The sequence below is a fragment of the Amblyraja radiata genome, chromosome 4 (assembly GCF_010909765.2).
Source record: "Amblyraja radiata isolate CabotCenter1 chromosome 4, sAmbRad1.1.pri, whole genome shotgun sequence".
In the NCBI taxonomy this organism is placed as follows: domain Eukaryota; kingdom Metazoa; phylum Chordata; class Chondrichthyes; order Rajiformes; family Rajidae; genus Amblyraja; species Amblyraja radiata.
This window is the reverse complement of record NC_045959.1, coordinates 96,085,845-96,113,818: the sequence shown is the minus strand read 5'-3', so window position 1 is coordinate 96,113,818 and position 27,974 is coordinate 96,085,845. Positions and strand designations below refer to the sequence as shown.

At 44.1% G+C, this 27,974-nt stretch overlaps 1 protein-coding gene across 1 annotated transcript; it reads right to left on the bottom strand.

Moving 5' to 3' along the window:
• Positions 1–134: 134 nt before the first annotated feature.
• rala (RAS like proto-oncogene A) lies at positions 135–27,313 on the bottom strand. The gene is made up of 5 exons (XM_033019982.1): positions 27,162–27,313; positions 13,669–13,835; positions 10,734–10,942; positions 9,304–9,478; positions 135–2,914 (listed from the first exon to the last, which is right to left on the bottom strand). The coding sequence occupies exons 2-5, from the start codon at positions 13,780–13,782 to the stop codon at positions 2,792–2,794; spliced, it is 621 nt and encodes a 206-aa protein (XP_032875873.1). The 5' UTR covers positions 13,783–13,835; positions 27,162–27,313; the 3' UTR covers positions 135–2,791.
• Positions 27,314–27,974: the final 661 nt, after the last annotated feature.

The window sequence follows — 27,974 nt, the reverse complement described above, 5'->3', positions numbered from 1 at the left end:
CTCTCATGATAATAACTTGATTTCTTGTAAGGGAATGGAATTGTGGCTAAAGTTACATTTCTTGGCACAAAAATTTGCAGAACATAAAAATATATTATTAGCAACCAAAGTGATGCTGCATAATAAATACAAGAGGCTGTAAAAACACAATTTTATTTCGGGTGGTTTAACATACAATTAAAATTGTCTTCGGGCAAGGGCATCAGCTTTCATCACTTAACTGTGTTTTCAGCTTCATTACACCATAATAGCCTAGCTTCACATTTATCGTGAGCCTCAGGTTAGTAGTTAGATTCAAATTCACACTTCCATACAAATTTCATGGCTATGCAATGCACGAAGTAGAAAAAAAGGCTCCAAACTAAAGTCTAAACAAGGCTTATATATTTTGCAACAATTCATCACAGTATCCCCCAATTCTATACAATACAAATAAACCCCTAGTGTGAAAAACACATTGAATATACATGTGAAAAGGCAAATGGTACATCTAAAAGACTAAATAATATTCAATAGTGTATACATTCTAAATTCCCAGCACTCCAGATTTAGTGACATTGTCCTCACGTTTCTCGTTGAACTTTGAAGAATTCATCTGCACCTTTGTTAAAATTAGTCTTATCCTCTGCCAAATGAAAGTGAATAAATTGGAATGGATGTGGTTTCAAACCAAACATATAATTCTTCTACAATTTCTTCAGATTCTCTGCAGGGCTGGAGGCTGCAAAACGGACAACACATATTTCTACAGAAATTGTATAACTGCTATTGGAACTAAAATGCATCATTTAATTGTATTGTGTTCTAGACCATTAGGACCAAAAGTATGGCACTATTTTACAGGACTGAAGTTCTTTTTAGCAGATTTCATCTGCATAATTCATTTACCACATTCATATTGGATGTCACCTGTAAAAGTTTTAATTTAAGGCATATTCAGATAAGTTTATATTTACAAGTTTTACATTGCTTTGCTACAGTACAGCCCAGCTTGATTATATGCACATCTATTGTGCATTAGTGAATCATTTGAAAAACCAAAACTTTGCTTCAGATTTCCACTTACAATTACTCTGATATGACAAAGTGAAATCTATTTACATGCAATTCTAGCAAGTTAAATAAACACAAAACCTGAATAGTGTCCCAGTTTATTGACCTGAGACTTAAGCAAACCCAGCAACTCATGCTCACTGAAATCATCCTAGCATTCCCATATTATGAGAGCGTAACTTCAGGCCTTCTAAATTTTATACGAACCATCTTGCCAAATGGGAAATGCACATCTTGGAAGACAGAATGTTGCACCCAATCATAAAATACTCTTAAATGTTTTCACATAGATGCACTGGAAAAAACAGCTGTTCATCTGCTGATGAATACATGTTCAGTGGCTTTCTGGGTGGGCAGGTTATGTTAAAATATCTTGAAACTTTATCTTATACAAGTTAGCAAAGCAAAAACAAACCGAGCCCATATTCAAGCAAAGCACCAAAATTAAAATTTAGTACGAACAAGCCCCATTGTTAACCCAAAGTGAAAAGCGCATCAATTCAGTGGTGGCGATATAATAAATTACTTGTAGTTTTAAAACTGGAGATCGTAATTCAAGCTCAAGCATTTGCAACATAGCTCTCGATTTTTAGTGTCAATATCAAAACACAACAAAGTCAGATCTTAAATTTGTTCAAAGCAAAACAAAATGTAGTCTGTTTTAGGAACACAATACTTAATCATGTAAAATATCTTCAACTGACCCACTGACAAAATAGTAGAGTTCAACAGCAAATGCTCTTGTACTTACTTAGACCACGTCAATAAGACTTAGAAAATGTGTACTATATTTTGTTATTGAGTCCCAATGATTTAAAAATTCCATGAATTCCTGACATCTCACAAAACAAACTGGTATACAATACTGCAAAAGAAACAGTGGTAAACGTGCATGTGCAAATTTTTCCTATTAATTTCACTGTGCCAAAGAAGCATAATTTTGGTTTGTAACCTGCATCATCAGAAATACAGAGCTCCAAATTAAAAGCTGATAATGGGTTATCAACATATTCAAAAGGTCAAAATGATGCACAATGTCCACAGGTAAGCTGCCAATAACTCATACTAATCTTTTTTGAGATTCACTGTTTCACAGTTTAATCTGTTTCATTCTTAGTGACACTTTCCAAACCAGAATGCACCAAGTTTTGTCTCACATAGCAACAGCTTAGGATCATTCTTGATGGAAGTGGATTTGATAAAAAATTCAAAGGTGAAAAACGAGCATTACTAACTGAACTTGTAGATAGACAGGTTTTTTTTTTAAAGCACACAAATTTGGCAAGAGCAATCTCCACTTCATACCAAATATTTATCTCCAAAATACTAGCACATAAAATAGTTGTAGTAAGGTAACAAAAGAAATATTATAGAGAATCTGCAAAGTTAAATAGCACGGGCTCAAAATGATTTAACAAAATGCATTACTTTGAGAGAGAAATGAGTTACCTCTTCATTTTGTAATTTAATTGACTGAACCGATTAACCTTTCCCAGAAGATCCATTTAAATAACCTTCCAACGGTACTTGTAGTAAAACGATAAACCCAAAGCAAGTGACAGCACAAAAGCACTTTGGATTGACATTAAACCTCCTGATCCTTTGTCGTGATGTTGGCTCCAATTCATGTTTTCCGAAAGCTGCATATGCAAGTCATAATGTTCCTTCAATCACTGACAGAACAGCAAATGAAACGAGATACGTAGTACGTTTGGACTTGTAGTTTAGTCTGCCAAGTTTATAATATGCAGCACCTTTCCCGGATTCTTTTAGCTATGCTTTTCCTTTTCTTCTTTCCATTCTTCTCCTTGCTGTCTTCCATTTTTCTTGCTCTTATTTCCCTCATCAAATCAAAAAAAATCTTAAAGGAAAGAAATAACTTGAAGTAAGAAGTCTATACACAACATGGAAGAGATAAGACAGCAGGCTGAAACACTGAAGGCCTCACTCTTGGAAGAATTAAAGCATTAAACAGGAAAATATTTATCAGTTTATTTTTTCCCCCGAAAATAAATCACAATTCAATAATCCCTCAACAAGGGGAACACGACATAATTTTTTCCAGTAGCAGATACAAGGTCACAGGGGGGCGTAAATCCGGGGGGGGACACACACGTCCCCTCCATGTTTTGAGAGGTGGGGGACAATCCTCTCTCCCCCCCCCCCCCCCGTTTTGTAATCCGTATTTTAAAACTCAGTGAAAAAAAAGCGATGAGAAATCTCCGCTTTCCGCGAGACAGTGGGGGTGGGACTAATGATCGAGGGCGCCGATTGGACGAGAGATGCGTCAGTCAGCAGGCAGTGTGGGGAGGGGGGACCATGATGTTTCGGCTCGATCATTGGAGGAGAGAGTTGTCGGTCGGAGGCGGAAGTAGGGGGGTGGGACTGAGGATAGAGCGCAGTGATTGGAGGAGACGTCCGTGGAGCAAAGATCGTTAGAGCAGCGCTTGTATCGGCCCGTTCGCGGGGCTTTTCATCACCCGGCCTGGCCCGGATCTTCCACCACCCAGCGGTCAAATTGCTGCATCGAGGCTCCCGATGTTGAAGCCCCGCGAACGGGTCGATTGAAGCCCCACGATTCGGGGCGGACAAAGCTGCTATTGCTGGAGTTCGGAGTTGGTCACCAACCAGGTCAACTCCCGATGTTACCACCCTCAGGGCCCAAGAAATTGTGTCGTCCCCATGTTTAGATAGCGATTTCCGTGCCTGCAAGGTCACAATAGCAAAAAATGAAGGAATCCTCCTATCATGACCCATTCAACACTAGGACTGTTCCTCCCTTCTTTCTTCAGCTAAACAAAACTACAGAACTAGGCCAACGGAGTCTTGAAATCTAAAGAATTTCTACTGGCCAGTGATCTTAACATGTGGTCAGAATGGTACTAGAGTATTCTGAGGGATACATGCACTTGGGTGGATAAGGGCCGATTAGGGATAGTCAACATGGTTTTGTACGCGGGAGGTCGTGTCTCACAAATCTGATTCAATGTTTTTGAGGATGTGATCAAAAAGGTCGATGAAGTCAGAGCTAGGCATTGTATGCATGAATTATAGTACGCCGTTTGAAAGGATTCCTCATGGAAGGCTGCTCTGCAACGTAAGATCCTATCGGATTCAAGGAGAGATAGCTGAATGGACTGGAGGCCTGTGACTAGCAGTGTGCCTCAGGGTTTGGTGCTGGGTGCATCGCTGTTTGTCAGCCATATCAATTATTTGGATGAGAACATACATGACAAGATCAGCAAGTTTGCAGACGACACAAAAGTGGATGATACCGTAGAAAATGTGGATGGTTGTCAAAAATTACAGCCGGATCTTGATCGGTTGGCCAGGTGGGCTGAGGAATAGATTCAGATTCAGATTCAACTTTAATTGTCATTGTCAGTGTACAGTACAGAGACAACAAAATGCAGTTAGCATCTTCCTGGAAGAGCGACATAGAATATGATTTCAATAAATAAATCTATTTACATGCATACAGTCATAATGTTTTTCCTGTGGGGGGAGTGTCCGGGGGGGGGGGTTTGGACAGACTCAATGGATGGGAGTGAGGAACCGGTGATGAGTTGGGCAATTTTCACCACCCTCTGCAGTGCTTTCAGGTTGGAGACAGAGCAGTTGCCATACCATACTGTGATACAGTTGGTAAGGATGCTCTCGATGGTGCAGCAGTAGAAGTTCACCAGAATCTGAGGAGACATATGGACCTTCTTCAGTCTCCTCAGGAAGAAGAGACGCTGGTGAGCCTTCTTGACCAGAGTTGAGGTGTTGTGGGTCCAAGAGAGGTCATCGGAGATGTTGACCCCCAGGAACCTGAGCTGGAAACACGTTCCACCTCCGTCCCGTTGATGTGGATGAGGGGGTCCGTGCCGCCCCTAGACTTCCTGAAGTCTACAATGAGCTCCTTGGTCTTCTTGGAGTTAAGGGCCAGGTTGTTGTCAGCGCACCATGCTGCTAGGAGCTGGACCTCCTCTCTATAGGCCGACTCATCTTTGTTGCTGATGAGGCCAATCACCGTTGTATCATCTGCATACTAGATGATGGTGTTAGTACCATGTACAGGTGTGCAGTCGTAGGTGAAGAGGGAGTAGAGGAGGGGGCTCAGCACACAGCCCTGTGGAACGCCGGTGTTCAGGGTGAGGGTTGAAGAGGTGTGCTTGTCTAACCTAACAGACTGGAGTCTGTTGGTTAGAAAGTCCAGTATCCAGTTGTAGTCGATGAAACTTAATGCAATGAAATATGAGGTGTTGCATTTTGGGTCCACTGACATGGGCAAACCTACATGGTGAACGGTAGGGCTTTATGCAGTGTTGTAGAGCAGATGAATCTAGGAGTACAGGTACATAGTTAATTGAAAGTGGCATCTCAGGTAGATAGTGTGGTCAAAAAGGTTTTTGGCACATTGGCCTTCATCAATCAGAGATTCGAGTATAGAAGTTGGGAGGTCATGTTACAGTTGTATAAGACGTTGGTGAGGCCACATTTATAGAGTATTGTGTTCAGTTTTGGGAACCATGTTATGGGAAAGATGTTGTCATGTTGGAAAGGGTGCAGAGAAGATTTACGAGAATGTTGCCAGGACTCGAGGGCCTGAGTTATGCCAGGACTCGAGGGCCTGAGTTATAGGGAGAGGTTGAGCAGGCTAGGACTATTCCTTGGTGCGCAGGAGGACGTGGGGTGATCTTATTGAGGTGTGCAAAATCATGAGAGGAATAGATTGGATAGATGCGCAGAGTATCTCGCCCAGAGTAGGAGAATTGAGAACCAGTAGACTTAGGTTTAAGGTGATATGGGAAGGATTTAATAAGAACAGCGGGCACAGCAGTAGAGTTGCTGCCTTACAGTGCCAGAGACCCGGGTTAGAATTTGTACGTTCTCCCAGTGACCTGCGTGACTTATCTCCGAGATCGTCGGTTTCCTCCCACACTCTGCAGATATACAGGTTTGTGGGTTAATTGGCTTGGTATAAATTTAAAATTGTCCCTCCTGTGTAGGAAAGTGTTAATGTGAAGGGATCGCTGGTCAGCACCGACATGGTGGGCCAAAGTGCCTGTTTCCACGCTGTATCTCTAAACTAAACAAGGAACCTGAGGGGTTGCTTTTTCAAGCAAAGGGTGGTAGGTGTATGGACTAGCTGCCAGAGGAGGTAGTTGAGGCAGGTACTATCGCAACTTTCAAGAAACATTTGGACAGATATGGGTCAAATGCAGGCAGGCGGGAGTAATGTAGATGGGACACATTGGCCTGTGTGGGCACGTTGGGCTTAAGGGGCTGTTTCCATGCTCTGTGCAGGGCAATTTTTTGTTAAGCACAGAGAGCAGTGGATGATGGAAGTGCTGCCAGTGCTGGGGGTGGAGGCAGTTTATGAAAGTGCCATTTAAGAGATTTTTAGACAGGTTCAAGGATATGTAGGGAATGAAGGAATACGATTCACATGCAGGCAGATTATTTGAACCCAGCACCATGTTCTACATAGACATTGTACGCCAAAGGGCATGTTCCTGTGCTATTTTATGTTCCATCTGTTAAAAGAAATTGACATTTTAAAGTCATCAGCCTGAAACTCCAGTTAGGCTGTGGGCCAAGGAGCTTTTTCGTTCAAGTTTGTGACTCAAATCATGTATTTACGTGTATTTTTAACATATTGTGTAAACATATTATATAAATCATAAATGAAACTCGTCAAGAACAAAACCTGCACATTTTTTAAAAATATGACAAAAACTTCCAATTTTCCGAGTAGTAATTGTCCAAACAATGCACGTTTGACATTGAGGTCGGACGCAAATTGACCAATCCCGCGCTTTGTTTTATGGTCCCTAGGCCCTGGGATTATGGCTGCCTCCTCATTACATCAAAACAATAACAAGGTTTCCAAGGAATAAAGGTAATGCTAACCTTGCTGATAATTTTGTTTTTCAATTGATTTATCTTTATGTTATGATGTGAACTGTTAAATAAAAATGATAAATAACAAATGTAGGGTTAGGGACAGGATGGGTCGGTCGGGCTTGTCGGCAGGCCGAAGGATGCTGTGAAGGATCGGTCGGGCTGTCGGGCCGTCGGTGGGCGGTGAGAGTGGTCAGGTCGCCGGTGAGTGGTGACAGTGGTCGGTCCGCCTGTGGGTGCTGCGAGTGGTTGGACGGCCGGTGGGTGCTGCGAGGGGTCGGTCGGGCTGTCGGTAGGCCGGTGTTGCAGCGTGCGAGTGGGCGGTCCTGCGAGGGAGAACACCAATGTGCCTTCCCGAGCCCCCATTCGCTGTGATGGTATTTCAGTCTGTCACAGAGGCCGACGTCAGGAAATCCTTCAGAGGGGTGAACCCTCGAAAAGTGCCTGGACCTGATGGTATACCTGGCCGTGTTCTAAAAACCTGTGCGGATCAACTGGCTGGAGATTTTACGGACATTTTCAACCTCTCACTTCTGAGATCTGAGGTTCCCACCTGCTTCAAAAGGGCATCAATTATACCAGTGCCCAAGAAGAGTAAGGTGACGTGCCTTAATGACTATCGACCTGTGGCACTAACACCTGTGGCGATGAAGTGCTTTAAGAGGTTGATCATGGCACAAATCAACTCCTACCTCGACAAAAACCTGGACCCACTGCAGTTCGCTTACCGCCGAGTCCGCTCTGGACCACTTGGACAACAAAAACTCATATGTCAGGCTGTTATTCATTGATTACAACTCGGCATTTAATACAATCATCCCCTCCAAGCCAGTTACCAAACTCGCAGAACTGGGTCTCTGCGCATCTCTCTGCAATTGGATCCTCGACTTCCTCATTCTCAGACCACAGTCTGTTCGTATTGGTGGAAATATGTCAGACTCGATAACAATCAGCACGGGACCACCTCAAGGCTGCGTGCTCAGCCTCTCATACTCTATACTCTACACTCATGAATGCGTAGCCGGTCATAGTGCGAACTCTATCATCAAGTTCGCTGACGACATCACTGTTGTGGGACGTATCACTGATGGGGATGAGTCAGAGATCGAGCGACTGTCCATATGGTGTCAGCACAATAACCTGGCCCTCAACACCAGCAAAACCAAGGAACTGATTGTGGACTTTGGAAGGAGTAGGATGGGGACCCACAGTCCCGTTTATATCAACGGGTCGATGGTTGAAAGGGTCAAGAGCTTCAAATTCCTGGGCGTGCACATCTCTGAAGATCTTTCCTGGTCCGAGAACACTGATGCAATTATTAATAAAGCACATCAGCGCCTCTACTTCCTGAGAAGATTACGGAGAGTCGGTTTGTCAAGGAGGACTCTAACTTCTACAGGTGCACAGTAGAGAGCATGCTGACCGGTTGCATCGTGGCTTGGTTCGGCAACTTGAGCGCCCTGGAGAGGAAAAGACTACAAAAAGTAGTAAACACTGCCCAGTCCATCATCGGCTCTGACCTCCCTTCCATCGAGGGGATCTATCGCAGTCGCTGCCTCAAAAAGGCTGGCAGTATCATCAAGGACCCACACCATCCTGGCACACACTCATCTCCCTGCTACCTTCAGGTAGAAGGTACAGGAGCCTGAAGACTGCAACAACCAGGTTCAGGAATAGCTACTTCCCCACAGCCATTAAGCTATTAAATTTGGCTCGGACAAAACTCTGAACATTAATAGCCCATTATCTGTTATTTGCACTTCATCAGTTTATTTATTCATGTGTGTATATATTTATATAATAGTATATGGACACACTGATCCGTTTTTGTAGTCAATGCCTACTAAGTTCTGTTGTGCTGAAGCAAAACAAGAATTTCATTGTCCTATCAGGGGCACATGACAATAAACTCACTTGAACTAATTATACATAATTATATATGATTACAATCATATTCACGTCATATATATTTTTATGAAATGTTTATATATATGGTATAATAAATGGTTTAAATAGACTGCAACATGGAAATAGGCTCCCCGTGGTGTAATATGGGCATTGGACACTAGATGGATTTACTTTTTCGATCTCATTTTCTAATTAGTTTAATTAATTAATGTGCAACTTTTGGCACTGCCGAATTATAACTTTCTTCTCAATTATATTTTATCTAAATCTGTGCAAAATTTAATGTAATTCCGAGACATGGGTCATGAAAGTTGATTTCTAGACACATTTTTGATGCTCGGCCCACAGCCTAAGTTTCATGGTTGATGATGCATGTACTGAATATTTCTAAAATGTGTTTTTATTTCAGATTTACAGCATCTATATTTTCCTTAGAAATTTCACTGAGCGCACCTTATCAACATGGGCTCTTGTTTTTGCAGATGTTTCTACGTAATTCACATTCCATTGTTCAGCTCTGTTCTTGGCCTCATCCGCAGACACTCGTCGTTTGTCATCCAAATCTGATTTATTACCAATTAGCAGAAAGGGAACATTCTCATCCTCCTTTACCCGTAGAATCTGTTCCCTGGAGAAGGTAAACCCCAAATCAGTCTTTTAAATTCAGTTTCATATTAATCCATAGAAGCATACTATTATAAACTAAAATTAACCAGACTACATCTTTCACGTGAAAAAGGACAAATGGCTGGAGTATTTCAGCAGGTCAGGCAGGATTTCTGGAGACCATGGATATCTGACGTTTCTGGTTGAGACTCTTTTCAGACTGATTTAGGGGGTGGGGAGAAGAAAGCTGGAAAAACGTGGAGAGGCTGGACAAAGCATAGCATGTAATAGATCAGCACAGGCAAGGGAGATTTTTTGACAGGCAGATGGTCTGAACAAAGGCCAGACATAAGAACAATAGGAGTGAGATATGTTTGAAGAGTTGCAGATTGTGAATTTGGGAGAAGAAAGTAGCAGGAATGGAGAGTGGCTTACAACCCAACCCAATAGCTTACAACCCATTGGTTTGGACGTTTAATTTTCTAATTTTAGGTAACCTCCAACCATTTTCCAGCTTTCCTCTCCGCCTCCACCTTCAGTTTGAAGGGTCTTGATCCGAAACGTCACCTAACTATGTTCTCCAGAGACGCTGCCTGACCTGCTGAGTTACTCCTGCACTTTGTGTCCTTATGCGTATTAACCAGCATCTGCTGTTCTTTGTTTCTATATCTTTCATGTGAAAATGTAATAAGGGCACTATTACAAATCTGCATGTTAAATAGAGCATTTGATGGAAATTTTTCCATAAAAATGTCAGTTACATTTTAAATTGGGGCTCATAACACACTAAAAGGTAATCAAATATCTGAAATAATCTAAATGGTCAAATTCTGCTTGTTGGAAACAAAAATTGACTATCACCCAATATTGCTTTCCTTGTTCTAGCTACTCCCTTAGCAGGTAAACATCTTAATTCTACACAGTAAAAACACAAAATACAATAGCATCGGTTGAGGAGATACAGTGGTGTAGCGGTAGAGTTGCTGCCTTACAGCGCCAGAGACCCGGGTTCGATCTGACTACAGGTACTATCTGTAGGAAGCTCTTACATTCTCTCCATGACCTGCATGGGTTTTCTCACACACTCCGAAGACGTACAGGTTCGTAGGTTAATTGGTTTGGTAAAAATGTAAAATTGTCCCTAGTGTGCGTAGGGTAGTGTTAATGTGCGGGGATCGCTGGTCTGTGCGAACTCGGTGGGCCAAAAGGCCTGTTTCCGCACTGTATCTCTAAACTAACTAAAAACATGTTCATTCGGAGGGATTTTTAAAATGTACCTGAAATCAGCAGTAGCTGCAAAAGATTCTTGCTCAGTGATGGAAAAGACACAGAGGAAGCCTTCACCGCTGCGAAAATAATTATCCCTGATTGCAGCATAATCTTCTTGACCTGCAGTATCCAGGATATCTATCTGGACATCTTCAGTATCCAGCACCACTTTCTTCCGGTAACTGTCTGCTTTTGTAGGCTCATAATCTTCAACAAACTAAAACAAATGTTAGAAACAGAGATTCAATACAGGTTTTGTGGTTCAGGACACTAACTTGCTGGAAGTAAAACTGAAGTTTGAGTGGGAAACAGGAACAAATCAGCATTTTAGAATTCAGTTTACGCCAACAGTTCATCTGACTTTGCTACTTGAAATCCAACATGTGCTTTCATGCATTACAAAATATATACATTTAAAAAAAATGTGAAGTTCAAGGAAGAAACATGAACTAGACCTAGATGAAAATGGATATTGAAAAAGATTGTTTAATCATGTACTGAGACTCTTCTGCAAAGTGATAGGTTTAAAACAAAGATATGATACGGGGGAAAAAAAGGAAGGAAAAAAAATTGCATCTCCGTTGAGGTAAGACATTTTTAAAAGTCCCCCCACGCATAACACCAGCTAAAGAACACTAAAACATACATTTAACACATACTAAAGAACAGAGAAGGAAGGGACAGACAGACTGTTGGCGGGGCAGCCATTGCTGGCGCCACCTGGTGTTTGCCTGTATCAGAGGAAAGGCAAAAAGATCCTCAAGCCAATTATGCTTACAGTGAAATACTGATTCACATGTGAAGTACATCCAAATAGCCTTTTCTCAATACCTCTTAATATTTTTGGTAAACCAAAACATGTCAATCACTGAATTAACAAACAAACATATTGCCATTTAATAGGTAGGCAATTCCTAATTTTCATCCTTTCATGCAGAAGTGAAATTCCTCTTCACTCCTAAAAACTCTAGGACAAATTAATCTGGCTTTAATTTTATGCAAAGGTTAAACAATGGAAATGAGAAAATAGCTGGGAATGGAAATAATTCCAATCCCACTGTTGAAAAAATGAATTATTTGAAATATGATTATTGAAAAACGGTGTAAATTACTACAAAGCTGTTGGATCGACCCAATAACTCAATCGGCTGACCAATATATTTTACACAGAAAATCTATATATTTTACAGAAAATCCATCAACCTAAATAGTTTACTCCAACCCCAAACCAATACAGTTATCTCTGGCTACGTTCAAGTGCCTTACCCTGTCACTCAGTTTGTATCAAGAGAACAACAGCAGCATTACTAAATATTTCTTTCACCCACTGTTGGTTTTGTCACGTTGGATAGTCCCCACCAGACTGGCCGGGAAGCTACTGGAATTGGGGCTCAACACCTCCCTGTGTGCCTGGGTCCTGGGCTTTCTCACCGCCAGGCCCCAGGTAGTCAAGATGGGAGGGAATACATCGAAGTCCCTCACCCCGAGCACAAGATCCCCCCAGGGTTGTGTCCTCAGCCCCCTATTGTACTCCCTGTACACACATGACTGTGTGGCTAGGTTCAGCTCCAACTCAACAATTAAGTTTGCTGATGACACTGTGGTGGTGGGCCTGATCTCAGACAACGATGAGAAGGCCTACCAGGAGGAGGTGTCTGATCTAGCACTCTGGTGCCAGGACAACAGCCTCCTCTTGAACATCAAAAAAACTAAGGAGCTGATCGTGGACTTTAGGAGGGCACATTATCCGAGGACGTACACACCATTGAGGATAAATGGGGATCCTGTGGATAGGGTGAGCAGTTTTAAATATCTGGGAGTCCACATCTCTGAGGATGTGACATGGACATCACACGCCTCAGCACTCGTGAGTAAGGCAAGGCAGCGCCTTCACCACCTCAGGCAATAGAGGAAATTCAGAGTGTCTCCGAGGATCCTCCAGTGCTTCTACGCAGCGGCTGTGGAAAGCATCTTGTCCGGAAACATTACCATCTGGTTTGGGAATTGCTCTGCCCAGGGCAAGAAGGCTCTGCAGAGAGTAGTGCGTTCGGCCGAACGCACTATGGGAACTTCACTCGCCCCCCTGCAGGAACTATACATCAGGAGGTGCAACTCCAGAGCCAATAAAATCATGGGAGACCCCTTCCACCCATGCAACGGACTGTTCCAGCTGCTACGGTCAGGCAAACGCCTCCGTTGCCATGATGTGAGAACGGAGAGGTTGAGAAGGAGTTTCTTCCCAGAGGCCATTCGGACTGTAAACTCCTATCTCACCAGGGACTAACTTTACGGAACATTTTTCCTTCCAATATTTAATATGTAAAAGAATACGTGTGTTTATGATTGTGTTTATAATTTGTTTGGTTGTTTGTTTGTTTGTCTTTTTGCACAAAGTCCGCGAGCATTGCCACTTTCATTTCACTGCACATCTTTTTATGAGTATGTGACGAATAAACTCGACTTGACTTGACTATAGAACATTTCTCAGGACAATTAGGAATTACCAATAATCTAACAGCCACCACCTTCCTGCTCCTCCCTTTCCCACCACCACCCAAGAATGAAAATATATGCAACAGAGCCGAGGGCCTAACAAACTGGAAAAGAGGTCTGGTTATTTAATTCTTCTAGTGTAATTGTTCCATCATATGAAATATATAAACACACACTTACTGCAGTTACTTCTAGCCCAGAGCAATCAGATTAATGTAGCAATTCCAACAATCTGGAATAAAATCACTGAATAGGAAAATTTGAACATATGTAAGAAAAAGTAATTTTATTCTGACAATTGTGCCATTTTAAATGTTCCCTGGTTTTATTAATGAGAACATTTTGTATGTTTATTGCAGGACATTGAGCTTCTAAGAAGGTAAACCGTCAAGACAGTACAAGAATTTAAAATGACATCAGAAAAAAAATGTATAATAGAAATACTCTTACCTCATCATACATGAATTGCAGTGTTAGGGCAGATTTTCCCACACCGCCACTCCCAACCATAATGACTTTGTGCAGTGCCAAGGAATTCTGGCCTTTGGTCTTGTTTGCTGCCATCTTATGAATGTAGGAGTATTGCCGAGTGTGAAACTTAATAGATCAATGTCCACCTAAAACACAAATTAAAAACAAACTTAAAGAGCAGGCACATTCTAAACTGGAGGTTAAAATCAATGTTGCACCACTGTCAATTTAATGACACAATTACAGCAACATTGGAAAACCGCGCGCACACACACTCAACACATAAGAATAAGAAAATAATGAGGAAAGATTCAAAAGTTAGTTTCAAACTTGAAGGGGTAACGTAGAATAATGGTAGGAAAAGTGGCAAGGGGGCAATAAAATGAAAGAGCTGCTGCCTCACAGCAACAGAGACCCTGGTTCAAACCTGACCTCAGGAGTTATCTGAATTGAGTTTGCACATAATTTGACATCATGGGTTTCCTCTAAATATTCTGGGTTTTTTCTCCTATATTCCAAAGAAACGTAGCTTTATAGGCTAACAGGCCAATGTAAATTGTTGGTGAGAATGTGTGAAGAATAAAACCAAATGGGATGTCGTTTGTCTTTTCTGTTTTTTGTTTTCTCTTGTCCCGTTTTTAGTTTATTTCGGTTTATTTAGTTGTGTATGTGTGGGGGGGGGGGGGGGGGTAACATGTTTTATGACTCTTCCTTCTGGGGGGATGCGACCTTTCCTGCCGTATCCCCCGTCTCTGTGTCCGTCTGCGCTGAGGCCTATCGCGGAGCTGGCAGCCTCCAACTGCGACCGACCTCGAGGCTGCGGAGGCAGAGCCAGGACTTACCAATGCGAGGCTGGCCGACTTCGGGGCTGTGGTTTCGGTCCGACTCAACTTCCGACCCGACTTTGGAGCCTCGGAGGCTCGGCCGCGGGCCAGTGGACGACATCATCGGGAGCTCGAGTTCTGTTTTCCGGAGCTCCCGCAACTACAGCTGCGTCCGCTGGACTGGAGGACGGCAGCTTCGACAGCTTCGACCGCCCTGGGCCGCGGAGTTTGAACCGGCCCGTTTGCGGAGCACGGATTCAGCCGCGGGACTGACTTACCATCACCCGGCGGGGTCACAACATCGGAGGCTTGGATTGCCTCAGCGCAGGGATTGCCTCAGCGCAGAGGGTGAGGGAGAGCAAGGAGGGAAGAGACAATGACTTTGGGACTTTAAACTGTGTTGAGTGTTTGTTATTTATTCTATGTTATGACTGCAGGCTAAACCATTTTGTTGCAGTGCAATGACAATAAATTGAATCAAAATTAATGCAAGATTTGTGGCGTCAGCTGATAGTCAGACCACATCCTGTTGAACCCGCTTCAGTGGTTATGAGGGCTGTCACGTGATGTCATGGGTTAAGGGGAATGTCCTGCTACATAAGCAGATCTCACCTGGAGATCAGGAGTCGACAGGTAGCTGAGCTCGAGTAAACACCCTTGCTCAGCTGCAGCAGCCACGACTCAGTATGTTAGAGGACCAAAAGTGTATGTATTTCAAGCCTATTATGTCTGAATAAAGCAACTGTTTACTCACCACGTTTGGTCCCGCTACAGATTAATACAAACGGGCAGTTGATAGGCAGCATAGATTTAGTGGGACACAAGGCCTATGTGACTATGATACAAATAGGAATAAAAAGCAGATTACTGCAGATGCTGCAAATAAGTAAAATTTAGGCTTAACAAATCAAGTAGCACTTCAGTGACTGCAGCTGCTCAGGCTTTCAGTATATTTAATGGAACAAAAAATATTATCGGATTTTTGGACCTGAAGGGGTTCAGTGCAGTGGGATTTGGTAAATGTGAAGTAGATATGGCACAGATTGATTAGTATGACTGGGTGTTACAATCCCTAAGATTTCACTACAATTGACATTCTTGGGTATGACCACTAGGTGAATTTGCTAACAATCAGACACATCTTCAGTTGTGTACCTCAACAATACTGCGTGTTTCGGCCTTTTATCACAAGACACCCTCAATCGAGGCAGGCCCACCGCAGGTTGATCAGGCCTGGGTGTGTGTCTTATTGTTAGCCTCTAGATGGTCACGTGGCAGCCCAGACAGCATCTTTCCTCTTCAGCCACAGTCAGTGACTGCTCCGTTCGGCAGCATTGGCAAGTTCTTTTATTGCCCTCCTTTGTGCCTGCCCTTAGACTCCGACTTCCCTCAGGAGCCTTGCGGTTGAACTGGCTACAAAGCCCCTGCACCCCACCTCCACTGGACACACCCTTACACTCCAACCTCTCCCCTCTGCCTCTGCTGCAAGGTTTGAATATCGAAGCTTTTTCCTTTCATAAGCCTCGTCCACAGCCACCTCCCATGGGACCGTCAGCTCAATGATGAAAACACGCCGACAGGAGTTGGACCAGAGAACGAGGTCTGGTCGCAGGTTGGTAACTGCGATTTCAACTGGGAACGAAAGCCTCTGGCCTATGTCAACACGCATTTCCCAGTCCCTGGCTGCGTTCAGTGGGCATGAGTTGAGAGGCGAGGGGTTAGTCCTCCGTTTCTCTCCTTCCCGGATGAAGGATGGTATTTGCGGGAATGTTATCTGGGCATTGATAGGCATGGCGTTGGTGGTAACTCTCTTGCACTCGAGTTCAGCTGCCAAACACCTCAGCACCTGGTTGTGTCGCCAGGTGTATCTGCCTTGTGTTAGGCTGGTCTTACAAACGACCAGGATGTGCTTGAGGTTTGCTGGAACAGCACACAGGGGACAGGCTGGATCCTCTCCCAGCTAAAGATTTAGGTTGTGGGAGAGGGAAGGATGTCATATGTGGCTCTGATAATGAAGCTCAACTTATTTGACTCCATGGTCCACAGCTCTCTCCATGTGAGTGTAGACATCAAAATTCATACAATTATTTGAAAACTGGTTGCAGGGAACAATAAGTAACTATTTCTGCATGGGAAAATTAACTCTCCATAATTATTTTATTTAATCATGACCACACACTAAACCCAGGTTTAGTTAACCCTTTTTAACAGTAACAAAAATAAGCAAAGCTATTAAAAAGATCTTTAGCTTTAAAAATTCTGCAAGGGGAAAAAACCTTTATTGTGAGCTCTCTCGCCCCCAAACACACTTCTCCCCAGTGACAATTGTTCCTCCAGTACAATTTTTTACACCACCAGTTTTCTTAGGAATGCAAATATCACATTATACCAGAACAACCACTTGATGAGATTGGAAGGTGGCAACTGACCAGATGTGGCGCTGTTTCTCAAGCTAATGATGGGCAACATTACAACAGTGCAGAAAGCCAAGGATACATGTCAGAGTAGCAAGCAACTGGAAGCTCAGAGTCACTGTTGCCACAAAACGGCAATTTTAACCTGCCTTTGATTTCAGTCAAGGATATAATTCTAGTCTGTGCTAGAGGGAACAAAAAATAAACATCACAAAATTGATATTATCTCTGCATGTAAAGCTAGCTACTTTGGAGAATAGTGGTAGAAGATTGATGGTATTTTGGATTAATTTGAAAAATACTTCATATCACAGCTGAGCAAATTTAATCACATTACCATATAGAATTAAACCAATCTGATCATGTACATCTGGCCTTCGCTAAGAGCCGACAATAATTATAAATTACACAAAGTAACCTCAAAGATCAATTTAGTGCAGAAGTCTTCAATTACCAGAATTGAGACACTACCTTGGTAACTATAACACGTTAGTTTCCATTCTGGAAAATCTTTAACATTTTGGGGGGGGGGGGGGGTGGAAAGAAAGAAGAGGCGGAGACAGTAGGCTGTGGGAGAGCTGGGGAGGGGAAGGAAGGCGAAACCAAGGACTACCTGAAATATGAGATCCTGTTCCTCCAGTTTACATGTGGCTTCACTCTGGCAATGGGGGAAGCCCAGGACAGAAAGGCCAACATGGGAATGAGAAGGGGAGTTAAAATGGTTAGCAACCAGGAGATCCAGTGGGCTTTGGCGGACCGAGCACGTGTTCAGTGAAACGGTTGCCAAGTCTACACTTGGTCTCACCGATGTACAGGAGGCCACATCAGGAACACCGGATGCAGTAGATGAGGTTGGAGGTGGTGCATGTGAATTGAATCTCTGTCTCACCTGGAAGGACTGCTGGAGTCCCTGGATGGAGGTGAGGGAGGAGTTATGGGGACAGATGCTGCATCTCCTGTGGTTGCAGGGGAAAGTACCTGGGGTGGGGTAAATTCAATGGGAAGGGATGAGTGAACCAAGGGGTTGCAGAAGGAGCAGTCTCTGCGGAAGGCGGAAAGGGGAAGATGTGATTGGATGATGTGTTGGGTGCGGAGGCTGGTGGGGTTAAATATTCTGTCCCCTGCAATGGAGACAGAGTTCAAGAAAGGTCTCAGAGACGGTCCAGGGCAGGGTGGAAGTTAGCGGTGAAGCTAATGAAGTGTACGAGTCCTGCACGGGTGCAGGAGGCAGTCCAGATTCAGTCATCAATGTAGCAGAGAAATAGTTCAGGGTTGAGATCAGTGTATGCCTGAAACAAGGACTGTTTGACACCACTGGAGATAAATGGGACTACTGTGGATAGGGTGAGCAGCTTTAAATACCTGGGAGTCGACATCACAGAGGATCTGACATGGACAACACATGAAGAACGTACTATGGGAACTACACTCACCCTCCTGCAAAGCCTATACACCAGGAGGTGCAGATCCAAAACCAGCAACATAATGAGGGACCACTACCACCCCAGTAACGGACTGTTCCAGCTGCTACGGTCAGGCAAGCGCCTCCTCTGTCATGCTGCGAAAACAGAGAGTATGAGATGGAGTTTCTTCCCACAGGCAATCAGGACTGTAAACTCGTATCTCACCAGGGACTAATTTACTGTTGTGTTGTGTCTTAAAAAACTTTTTTTTCTCCTGAAAATGTAAATACTGGTTCTGTTCTATTCTGCTCTGTTGTTTTTGCACAATCTGCAGGCACTGCCATTTTCATTTCACTGCACACCTTGCATGTGTATGTGACAAATAAAGTTGACTTGGATGGACAAAAAGGCACGCATAGATGGGGCGCAGGCGAGTGCCCATGGCTACACCCTTAACTTGGAGAATTCTCCATTTTTTGGTAACCTCCCACAACCTTTCTTCCCCACACTCCCCCTTGTTCTGTGTAAACATAACATGCTGTCCACGTTTAACTCACACCAAGTACCAAAGAACTTCAAGATTGAGATCATGCACACAAACTTAAATTAATTCTCAGTTAAAAAAGCAACATTTTTTATTTTAAAATTCTCATTCTTGTTTTCAAATCCTTCCATTATCTTCCACAGCCCCAACCTCTCAATCCCCATGGAGTCTGATATCTTGATCATGTTCAGATTTAACTACTCCACCTCGGGCAGTTACATTTCAATTGCCAATACTGGAAGCCATGTAAATTTCTGAACATTTTTATCTCGCTTCATTTACTACCATCAAAGGGAAAAAGCAAGCTGGGAGGAGCACAGGACAAAACGTGGCAAGCAATAGGTGAACCCAGATGAGGGGAGTTTTTGATAGGCAGATGGTTGGAACAACACCTCATATTTCGCTTGGGTAGCTTACAATCCAGCAGTATGAATTTGATTTATCTAATTTCAAGTAACCCTAGCATTTCTTCTCTCCATCCCTTCCCCACACAAGTTGTCCTGCTAGTTTTATAGTTTGTAGCCCTTTGTTATCACCTCCATAGCCAACAATGCACCATTGTGGACTCCTTCACCATCAGTGTCAACTCTGATTCGTTCTGTTCCTTTGCATACCTCTAGTTTCCCTCTCCCTTGACTTTCAGGCTAAAGAAGGTTAACAACCTGAAATGTCACCTATTCATTTTCTCCAGAGATGCTGCCTGACCCGCTGAGTTACTTCAGCATTTTGTGCCTATCTTTGGTTGGAACAAAGGCAAGAGATTAAAACGGGTGTAAAAAAAGGGATTAACGAGTTGTGAATTGTGAAGCCAGAGAAGGAATGTGTGAGGAGGGGCAATAGGAGAGTCACAGTGGGGTTGGACAGGCGGGGGTTGGAGGTTTTCTACAATTGGAGAATTTAATTTTCCTACCTTTGGGTTGTTAGCTACCTATGTGGAATATGAGTTGTTGTTCCTCTAGTCTGCATGTGGCTTCATCCAGGTAGTGGAGGCGGTCGAGGACAGGAAGGTTAGTATGGGAACGGAAAGAGGAGTTAAAATGGTCAGCAACTGGGAATGATATGTCATGGGCACATTTGCTAATTTAAGATTGCAATTGGAAGTTAAACAATCATTTGACATATGATTTCATCTTGCATGGAATGTGCTCTTCCTCATGGAAGGTTATGTCTAGCAGTTTAGCTGTAATTGGAGCTGCAATACAATTTGCTCTGGCAGACATTAGCATGCCTAATAAAATTGATTTAATATTCCTTCATTGCCAAATACAGCTGGAGAATCAGCTGCTAATCATCAAAATATGCCGAAATAGCAGTTGTGGGTGCAATTAATATACAGATGGTTTCACTGCACAGAGCCAGAATTTGAAGACAAAAATCTGTAACTTTCAAGAACATTTCCCATGCTCTGCCCCCATCACAGAAATAAAAAAAACCTGGTAATGTTTTGAAAGAAAATAGCATGCAGATCATTAACATTTGTACCCGAAATTCAATGTTGTAAGAATCATCATTTAAGAAGAGTACCAACAATTTTCCTACATGTAGTAACAAAATGCTGTGCAGAAAAAAAACTTTAAAATTGGCAGAAGCCAAACGAAGAAAAATAGGGCAGGTGACCTTAAGCTCACCCAAATTCAAAATTTAAGGGCGCCTTAAGGAAGGCAACACGGAGTTTGTATTTGCAAGGAGAGGGAGAAAAGAAAGAGTACATGTCAAGGTGTTGCAGAATATTATGATTGTTTTCTAATCAATAGACAATAGGCAATAGGTGCAAGAGTAGGCCATTTGGCCCTTCGAGCCAGCACCGCCATTCAATGTGATCATGGCTGATCATCCCCAATCAGCACCCCGTTCCTGCCTTCTCCCCATATCCCCTGATTCCGCTATTTTTAAGAGCCCTATCTAGCTCTCTCTTGAAAGCATCCAGAGAATCTGCCTCCAATCTTCTCAGGTAGAGAATTCCACAGACTCACCACTCTCTGTGAGAAAAGGTGTTTCCTCATCTCCGTTTTAAATGGCTTACTCCTTATTCTTAAACTGTGGCCCCTGGTTCTGGACTCCCCCAACATCGGGAACATGTTTCCTGCCTCTAACGTGTCCAAGCCCTTAACAATCTTATATGTAATCCTGCTTGAACAGACGAAACATGAGGACCTTGAAGGCTAGGTGGCTGAAGGCTTTGTTGTATTCTGTAGCCCCTTGAGTATTTTTATTAATTCCGAGAGATCCCCAAAGGACACCACTGTCAGGCAGTGGATACTCTGTGGAATTATACTCAAGGATTTGATTGGAGTGAATCAGGTTAGATAATTTACACATGAATCCTAATGAACTGGCAGGAAAAAACAAAATCATACCAGAGCTTGAACAAACAATGTGATAGAAGATGGAACTCGACAGTCAAACAGAAGAAATATCAGACTAACCCACTGTTCTCATATCTTTTTCCAATTGGATGCATCACACAAGGTCACAGTATCAGCAAAATATTAGAATATACAAGGAGAAAATTACCACCTTGCAGCAGGCTGTGACACAAAAATATTGATTATGCAATGCAAGCACTCTTTAACATAGAACCATAAAAAATAGGTGCAGGATGAGGCCATTCGGCCCTTCGAGCCAGCACCGCCATTCATTGTGATTATGGCTGATCGTCCTCAATCAATAACCTGTGCCTGCCTTCTCCCCATATCCCTTGACTTACTCAGTCAACAAACGCTACCTTATGTCCTATATTGTAGCATTTAAATGTCTGTAAATTTGTAAATGTATTCAGAACAAATGTTTGTGTCTAATTATTAGCGCAAGCCTTATTCATCTCATCTGAAGAAGGGTGGCAACCTGAAGTGTCACCTGCCAATTTCCTTCCATCCATCACTTGTGCACCATCCATGCCGTGCATGTCAAATACAAAACGTATTGGGGATGCTCATCTGGGCTATTCTGAAAACAGCTCCCAAACATATGACCTCTACAACCTAGAAAGATAATAATGGTAAATGCACTTTACCCTTCAAGTCACATACTATTCTAACACAAATATATTCCTACTAAATCTTAGAACACCCTACCCAATAACATTGTGGGAATACTTTCATTCCAATGACTTCAGCAATTCAAAGTGGTTCAATATCACCATCGCAATTGCAGATGAGCAATAATACTGGCCTTGCCAGCAACAAATTCCTGATAATTTAGCTGGTTGAACAGTCAATAAAGTACGTTTTTCTGTGTAGGAAGGAGCTGCAGATGCTGGTTTACACCAATGCTGGAGTAACTTAGCGGGACAGGCAGCATCCCTGGAGAGAAGGAATGGGTGATGCTTCAGGTCGAGACCTTTCTTAAGACTGATGCCTTTCTGATTTCTTATGGTGTCCCCATTGCCACGAGAATAAACGGTTGAACAGCCTAACTCCATTTGCCATCTAACCTCATGAATCAAGTCACTTTGCCATGTTCCACAAGATCACAATGCCAAAAACACATACTCAAGCAAATGCCTTTAGAATAGGGCAGACAATAGGGAAAATTTGATTTAAAATCGGTCTGAAGTTTTCAATAGATTAACGTGGTCAAATTTCCACAACAGTCCTTACAGGTTAAGCTCTTGCATTAGACACGATCTACAATGGATTTTGTTTGTAAACAAGGCATTTTAAATTGTGTTCCTTCAGGTAGAGAGGAATTGTGCTAAGAAACTAATCTCATCAGCGCTCTTTACTTTGCACAATGACATACATACAAGAACATCAGTAGGGGAGGAAGCCATTGAACTACCTGAGGATCCCTCAATGAGATTATGCTGATCTTTTACCTCAGCAACAATGTTTTGCACTAACCCTATGTTTTTATTCCTTAAAAAGTAAAGATGCATAGATTTATTCACTCCATTTCCCACATCCTTTTATCCTGGACGATGAAATCACCAAAAGGTACATTGCGCAATCACTGGACCAAGGAAAACCAAATCTATGTTGCAGTCAAGAAATATCAAACTATCTGTCTATAATAGGCTGCAAAATGGCATAATTGTTTAAAATAACAGTAAACACTGAAAATAATCATCACATCAAGAAACGTCTACCGACATAAATTATGTGATAACTTAGTTCTGCATCCCATTATTCTGATTTCCATGTTGCAATTACTGGATAACCATGCAGCAAAATATTTTTTTTTTCCAGGATTAATTTGCCATGCAAAAAGCTAATCCAGGAAAAGAATCTGAACATTTTATCAGATCTCTGGAGTAAAAGTACGTATCATTCATCAAGCTAAGTCTTGTGCTCCATAAGTTATGCATTACTGGCATACTAACTGTAATAATAATAATAATAATGGATGGGATTTATATAGCGCCTTTCTAATACTCAAGGCGCTTTACATCGCATTATTCATTCACTCCTCAGTCACACTCGGTGGTGGTAAGCTACTTCTGTAGCCACAGCTGCCCTGGGGCAGACTGACGGAAGCGTGGCTGCCAATCTGCGCCTACGGCCCCTCCGACCACCCCCAATCACTCACACACATTCACACACAGGCAAAGGTGGGTGAAGTGTCTTGCCTAAGGACACAACGACAGTATGCACTCCAAGCGGGATTCGAACCGGCTACCTTCCGGTTGCCAGCCGAACACTTAGCCCATTGTGCCATCTGTCGTTCCGATAATAATAATTTAGATTTGAACATTTTTGTTCACCCTTGCACAAAGTCCTGAACCATGGGAAATCTGCAAGCATGTCTTATCTGATAAGATACAGCAAAGTATCTTGATTCTGAATATTTTAAGGCAGTATTAGATGGATTTTCGGTAAGCAAGGTAGATAAAGTTAACAGGAGGCTGAATGAGTGAAAGCGAGGTCCAGATTACTGTATAACAGAGCTTTTACAACTAACGTAGCATATAACAAGAACTTTGCATTCACGGTGCTGTTAAAAATCAAGTTAGCGCCGCCAATCCGCATTAGCAAAACCAGTTTGGGTCCAAAGCAACTTTGGGATATTGCGACTTCCTAAACCAATTACATAGCCAAGTAAACACATCCTCCATTTCCCCCGGCTTTCTGCAGATTGCCAATATTTCAAACTACACAGCACAATATTTGAGCAGAAAACAACTTGATTTTAGTGTACAGTGACTCAAACATCACTATAGGATTTTAGTTAGGCAGTCAGAACACCTGACTGCATGTACAATTAAAATAGGTGGGTCAGCCAGATATATTATGCTATATCGTAGAATGCTATCTCATCAACTCTAACCATCAGGCTTTTCCTAATCAAACATTCCTATCAGACAAATCTTGACACAAAAAGCTGGAGTAACTCAGCGGGCCAGACAGTATCTCGGGAGAAAAGGAGTAGGTGACGATTTGGGTCGAGATCTTTCAGTCTGAATGTTCAAGAAGGAACTGCAGATGCTGGAAAATCGAAGGTACACAAAAATGCTGGAGAAACTCAGCGGGTGCAGCAGCATCTATGGAGCGAAGGAAAGAGGTCACCATTTCCTTCGCTCCATAGATGCTGCTGCACCCGCTGAGTTTCTTTCAGTCTGAAGTAGGGTCTCTACCCGAAACTTTACCTATTCCTTTTCTCCAGAGATGCTGTCTGACCCGCTGAGTTACCCCAGCTTTTTGTATCTATCTTCAGTTTATCTGCATCTGCAGTTCCTTCCTACACATTCCAATTACTCCAGCATTATTCATGGGGACAGGTTGTCTGACAAAATGAAAACCAACTATTCTACAGTTTCAATCCCAGTGTACAATACATACCGAAGGGCATTTAATGTTATTCTCACCCCAATATCCCTGCTGCAGATTTATCTGCCCATACATATTGGTAGTGAAAACACCACAGGCCTCTTGAGATCAAGCCCCATCTTTGCTCTGAGGATACTCTTCGTTTCAATGTAGGGACTAGATCTTTGGATCAACAGATACACCAGCTTAAAAGTGTACATCTGCAAGCAATCAACAGAATTGTTTTACATGATCTGCAACATCATACCCCAAGAAAAGACATCTATTACCATCAAACCAGACAACCAAACCTGGAAGAACATACCAGGTGCAGCAAGAGGGATACAAACAGAATATGCTAATCTAATGACATATTCATGTTGAGTAATAATAATAATAATAAATTTTATTTATGGGCGCCTTTCAAGAGTCTCAAGGACACCTTACAAAAATTTATCAGGTAGAGGAAAAACATGTAAGGGGAATGAAATAAGTAGTAGAAGCAATTAAGATTAACATTTCCACAACTAACGAATCACAACAAAGTTCAGTAGAATCTGTAACGTCCAATTGCGAATAGTAGTCATTATATCAATAGATGGCACCATCTTCGAAACCAAATTCCAGGAATTGTCCAACAGATTTGTGGATGCAGCTTCATTCGCTATGGATTTAACCCACAGCCTTCTCACGTGGGTTAAAATGGCCACATTGCCATTTTACACACAATGAAGTAAAAACATGTTAATCCTATATTGAAGAATAGATAATATAGAAGAATGATAATTTGTCTATCTTTGAAGAATGATAAAATTGTTATTGTACACATGGCTGACAGCAAGAAGGAAAGAGAGAAAAGTAATGTCATGGCTTCAGGACAATAATCAACCCCTTAACATCAGCAGTAACAAAACAGTTGATTGATGACCTGAGGAAGCAAAGGGATAAACACAACCCTGTCCCAAAGGAGCTAAAGTAGAGATGTCGAGAGCTTCAAGTTCCAAGCGCACACACACCACCAGTAACCTAGTTCCTTCACACTGACGTGATGACCAAGAAAGCACAGGAGATATTTACTTTCCAAGGCATCTGAGAAGATTTGGCATATCCACAAGGATTCTGTCAAAATTCTACATATGCACTACAGAAAGCATCACATCACAGGCTCATCACTTCATTCCATCTTCACAGTCAGGTGCATCATGAAGGCTAGAAGAATTGTAAAGGTTCCAATCACACAGGTTATTCCTTTTTCTCTCTTTTATCTCTGTGGGAAAACGCGGCAGCTTAAAAGCAAGGACGTCCATTACTTAATTCAGCTTCTTCCCCACTGCTATCTGACCGTGAACAAATCACCCCGTCTGCTTTCCGCAAAGACCGCTCCCTCCATAACTCCCTTGTCAATTCTTCCCTTCCCTCCCGCACCACCCCCTCCCCGGGCACTTTCCCTTGCAACCGCAAGAGATGCTACACTTGTCACTTTACATCCCCCCTCGACTCCATTTAAGGACCCAAGCAGTCGTTCCAGGTGCGACAGAGGTTCACCTGCACCTCCTCCAACCTCATCTATTGCATCCACTGCTCTAGATGTCAGCTGATCTACATCGGTGAGACCAAGCGTAGGCTTGGCGATCGTTTCGCCGAACAACTCCGCTCAGTCCACATTAACCAACCTGACCTCCCGGTGGCTCAGCACTTCAACTCCGCCTCCCATTCCATGTCCGACCTCTCTGTCCTGGGCCTCCTCGATGGCCAGAGTGAGCACCACCGTAAATTGGAGGAACAGCACCTCATATTCCGCTTGGGCAGTCTGCATCCTAGTGGCAAAAACATTGAATTCTCCCAATTCCGTTAGCCCTTGCTGTCACCTCCCCTTCCTAGCTCTTCCTCAACCCTTGGGATCCTCTTCCTCCTTTTTCCTGTCTTCTCCCCGCCCCCCTCCACCCACCATCAGTCTGAAGAAGGGTTTCGGCCCGAAACGTTGCCTATTTCCTTCGCTCCATAGATGCTGCTGCACCCGCTGAGTTTCTCCAGCACTTTTGTCCACCCTTATCATTCCCCGTTGCCAAAGGTGCTGCCACATATACTCTTAACTCTGTCACATTTGGTAATTCTGTTATTGTACTTTAAGAATATTTTTGCACGACTTGTTTTTTTTGTAATAGAATCATGCACCATTCAGCTGTCTTGTACTCCTTGTGGGTGGGAGGGGAATACAAGACCCAGAGATTGGGGGAGGGAGAGAGAATGGGGTTGAAAGATGTTTGGGGGGGGGGGGGGGGAGAGAAGTGCACAGACCCCGAGATTGAGGGACGGTGGGGGGTGCAAGAGGGGGGGGGGGGGGGGTCCGGGGAGGGCAAGAGGGGATGCGGTCCAGAGTCCTGTCTGGGCTGGGGGTGGGGGATGAACTGGGGTGACGGGGGCCGGCGGGCTGTGGGCGGGGGAGGGAGCGGGACAGTGTTGGACGGATCGGGCCCCGCACACACCCGACACGCGTGTCCCGGGAGACTGTATCAGCGGGCGGGGGTGTCCTCCTCACTCACCGAGCGCCCGGCTCCTCGGTCCTCGACCCCCCCGCCTGCCCGGTCGGTCGGGCTCGGCTCGGCCGCTCCGTTCACGGCGACAAAGGGAACGGCGCCGCCACAGCCAGCAAAGTGGGGAGCGGCTGCAGCGTGACGTCGTCGGAAGTGACGACGGTCGTGACGCCACGAACGGGGATGGACGTCACCACAGACGCATCGACGCCGCCGCCCGAGAGACGTCGCGTCGCGTTGCCCCGCCCCTCCCTCCTCCACCGACGCTGCCCGACGCGCACCCACCCAACCACCGCCCCCCCCCCCTCAACCACAGCCCTCAACCACCGCCCCCAACCCACCCACCGACCCCCCCTCAACCACCGCCCCCTCCTCAACCACCGCCCCCCCCTCAACCACCGCCCCCAACCCACCCACCGCCCCCCCCTCAACCACCGCCCCCACCCACCCACCGCCCCCCCCCTCAACCACCGCCCTCAACCACCGCCCTCAACCCCCCACCGCCCCCCCCCCTCATCCACCGCGCCCCCCCCCTCAACCACAGCCCTCAACCACCGCCCCCCCCTCAACCACCGCCGCCAACCCACCCACCGACCCCCCTCACCACCGACCCCCCCCTCAACCACCGACCCCCCCCTCAACCACCGCCCCCCCCTCAACCACCGCCCCCAACCCACCCACCGCCCCCCCCTCAACCACCATCCCCCCCTCAACCACCGCCCCCCCCCTCAACCACCGCCCCCCCCCTCAACCACTGCCCCCCCCTCAACCACCATCCCCCCCCTCAACCACCGCCCCCCCCCCTCAACCACCCGCCCCCCC

Bases quoted from the DNA above. Each gene is read 5' to 3' on its own strand.
- rala (XM_033019982.1), bottom strand. From the start codon at position 13,782: ATGGCAGCAAACAAGACCAAAGGCCAGAATTCCTTGGCACTGCACAAA. The intron at 10,943-13,668 runs GTAAGAGTATTT...CATTTGTTTTAG, and splicing joins TGCAATTCATGTATGATGAG to TTTGTTGAAGATTATGAGCC. The intron at 2,915-9,303 runs GTGCGCTCAGTG...CTTTCCTTTAAG, and splicing joins CAAGAGCCCATGTTGATAAG to ATTTTTTTTGATTTGATGAG.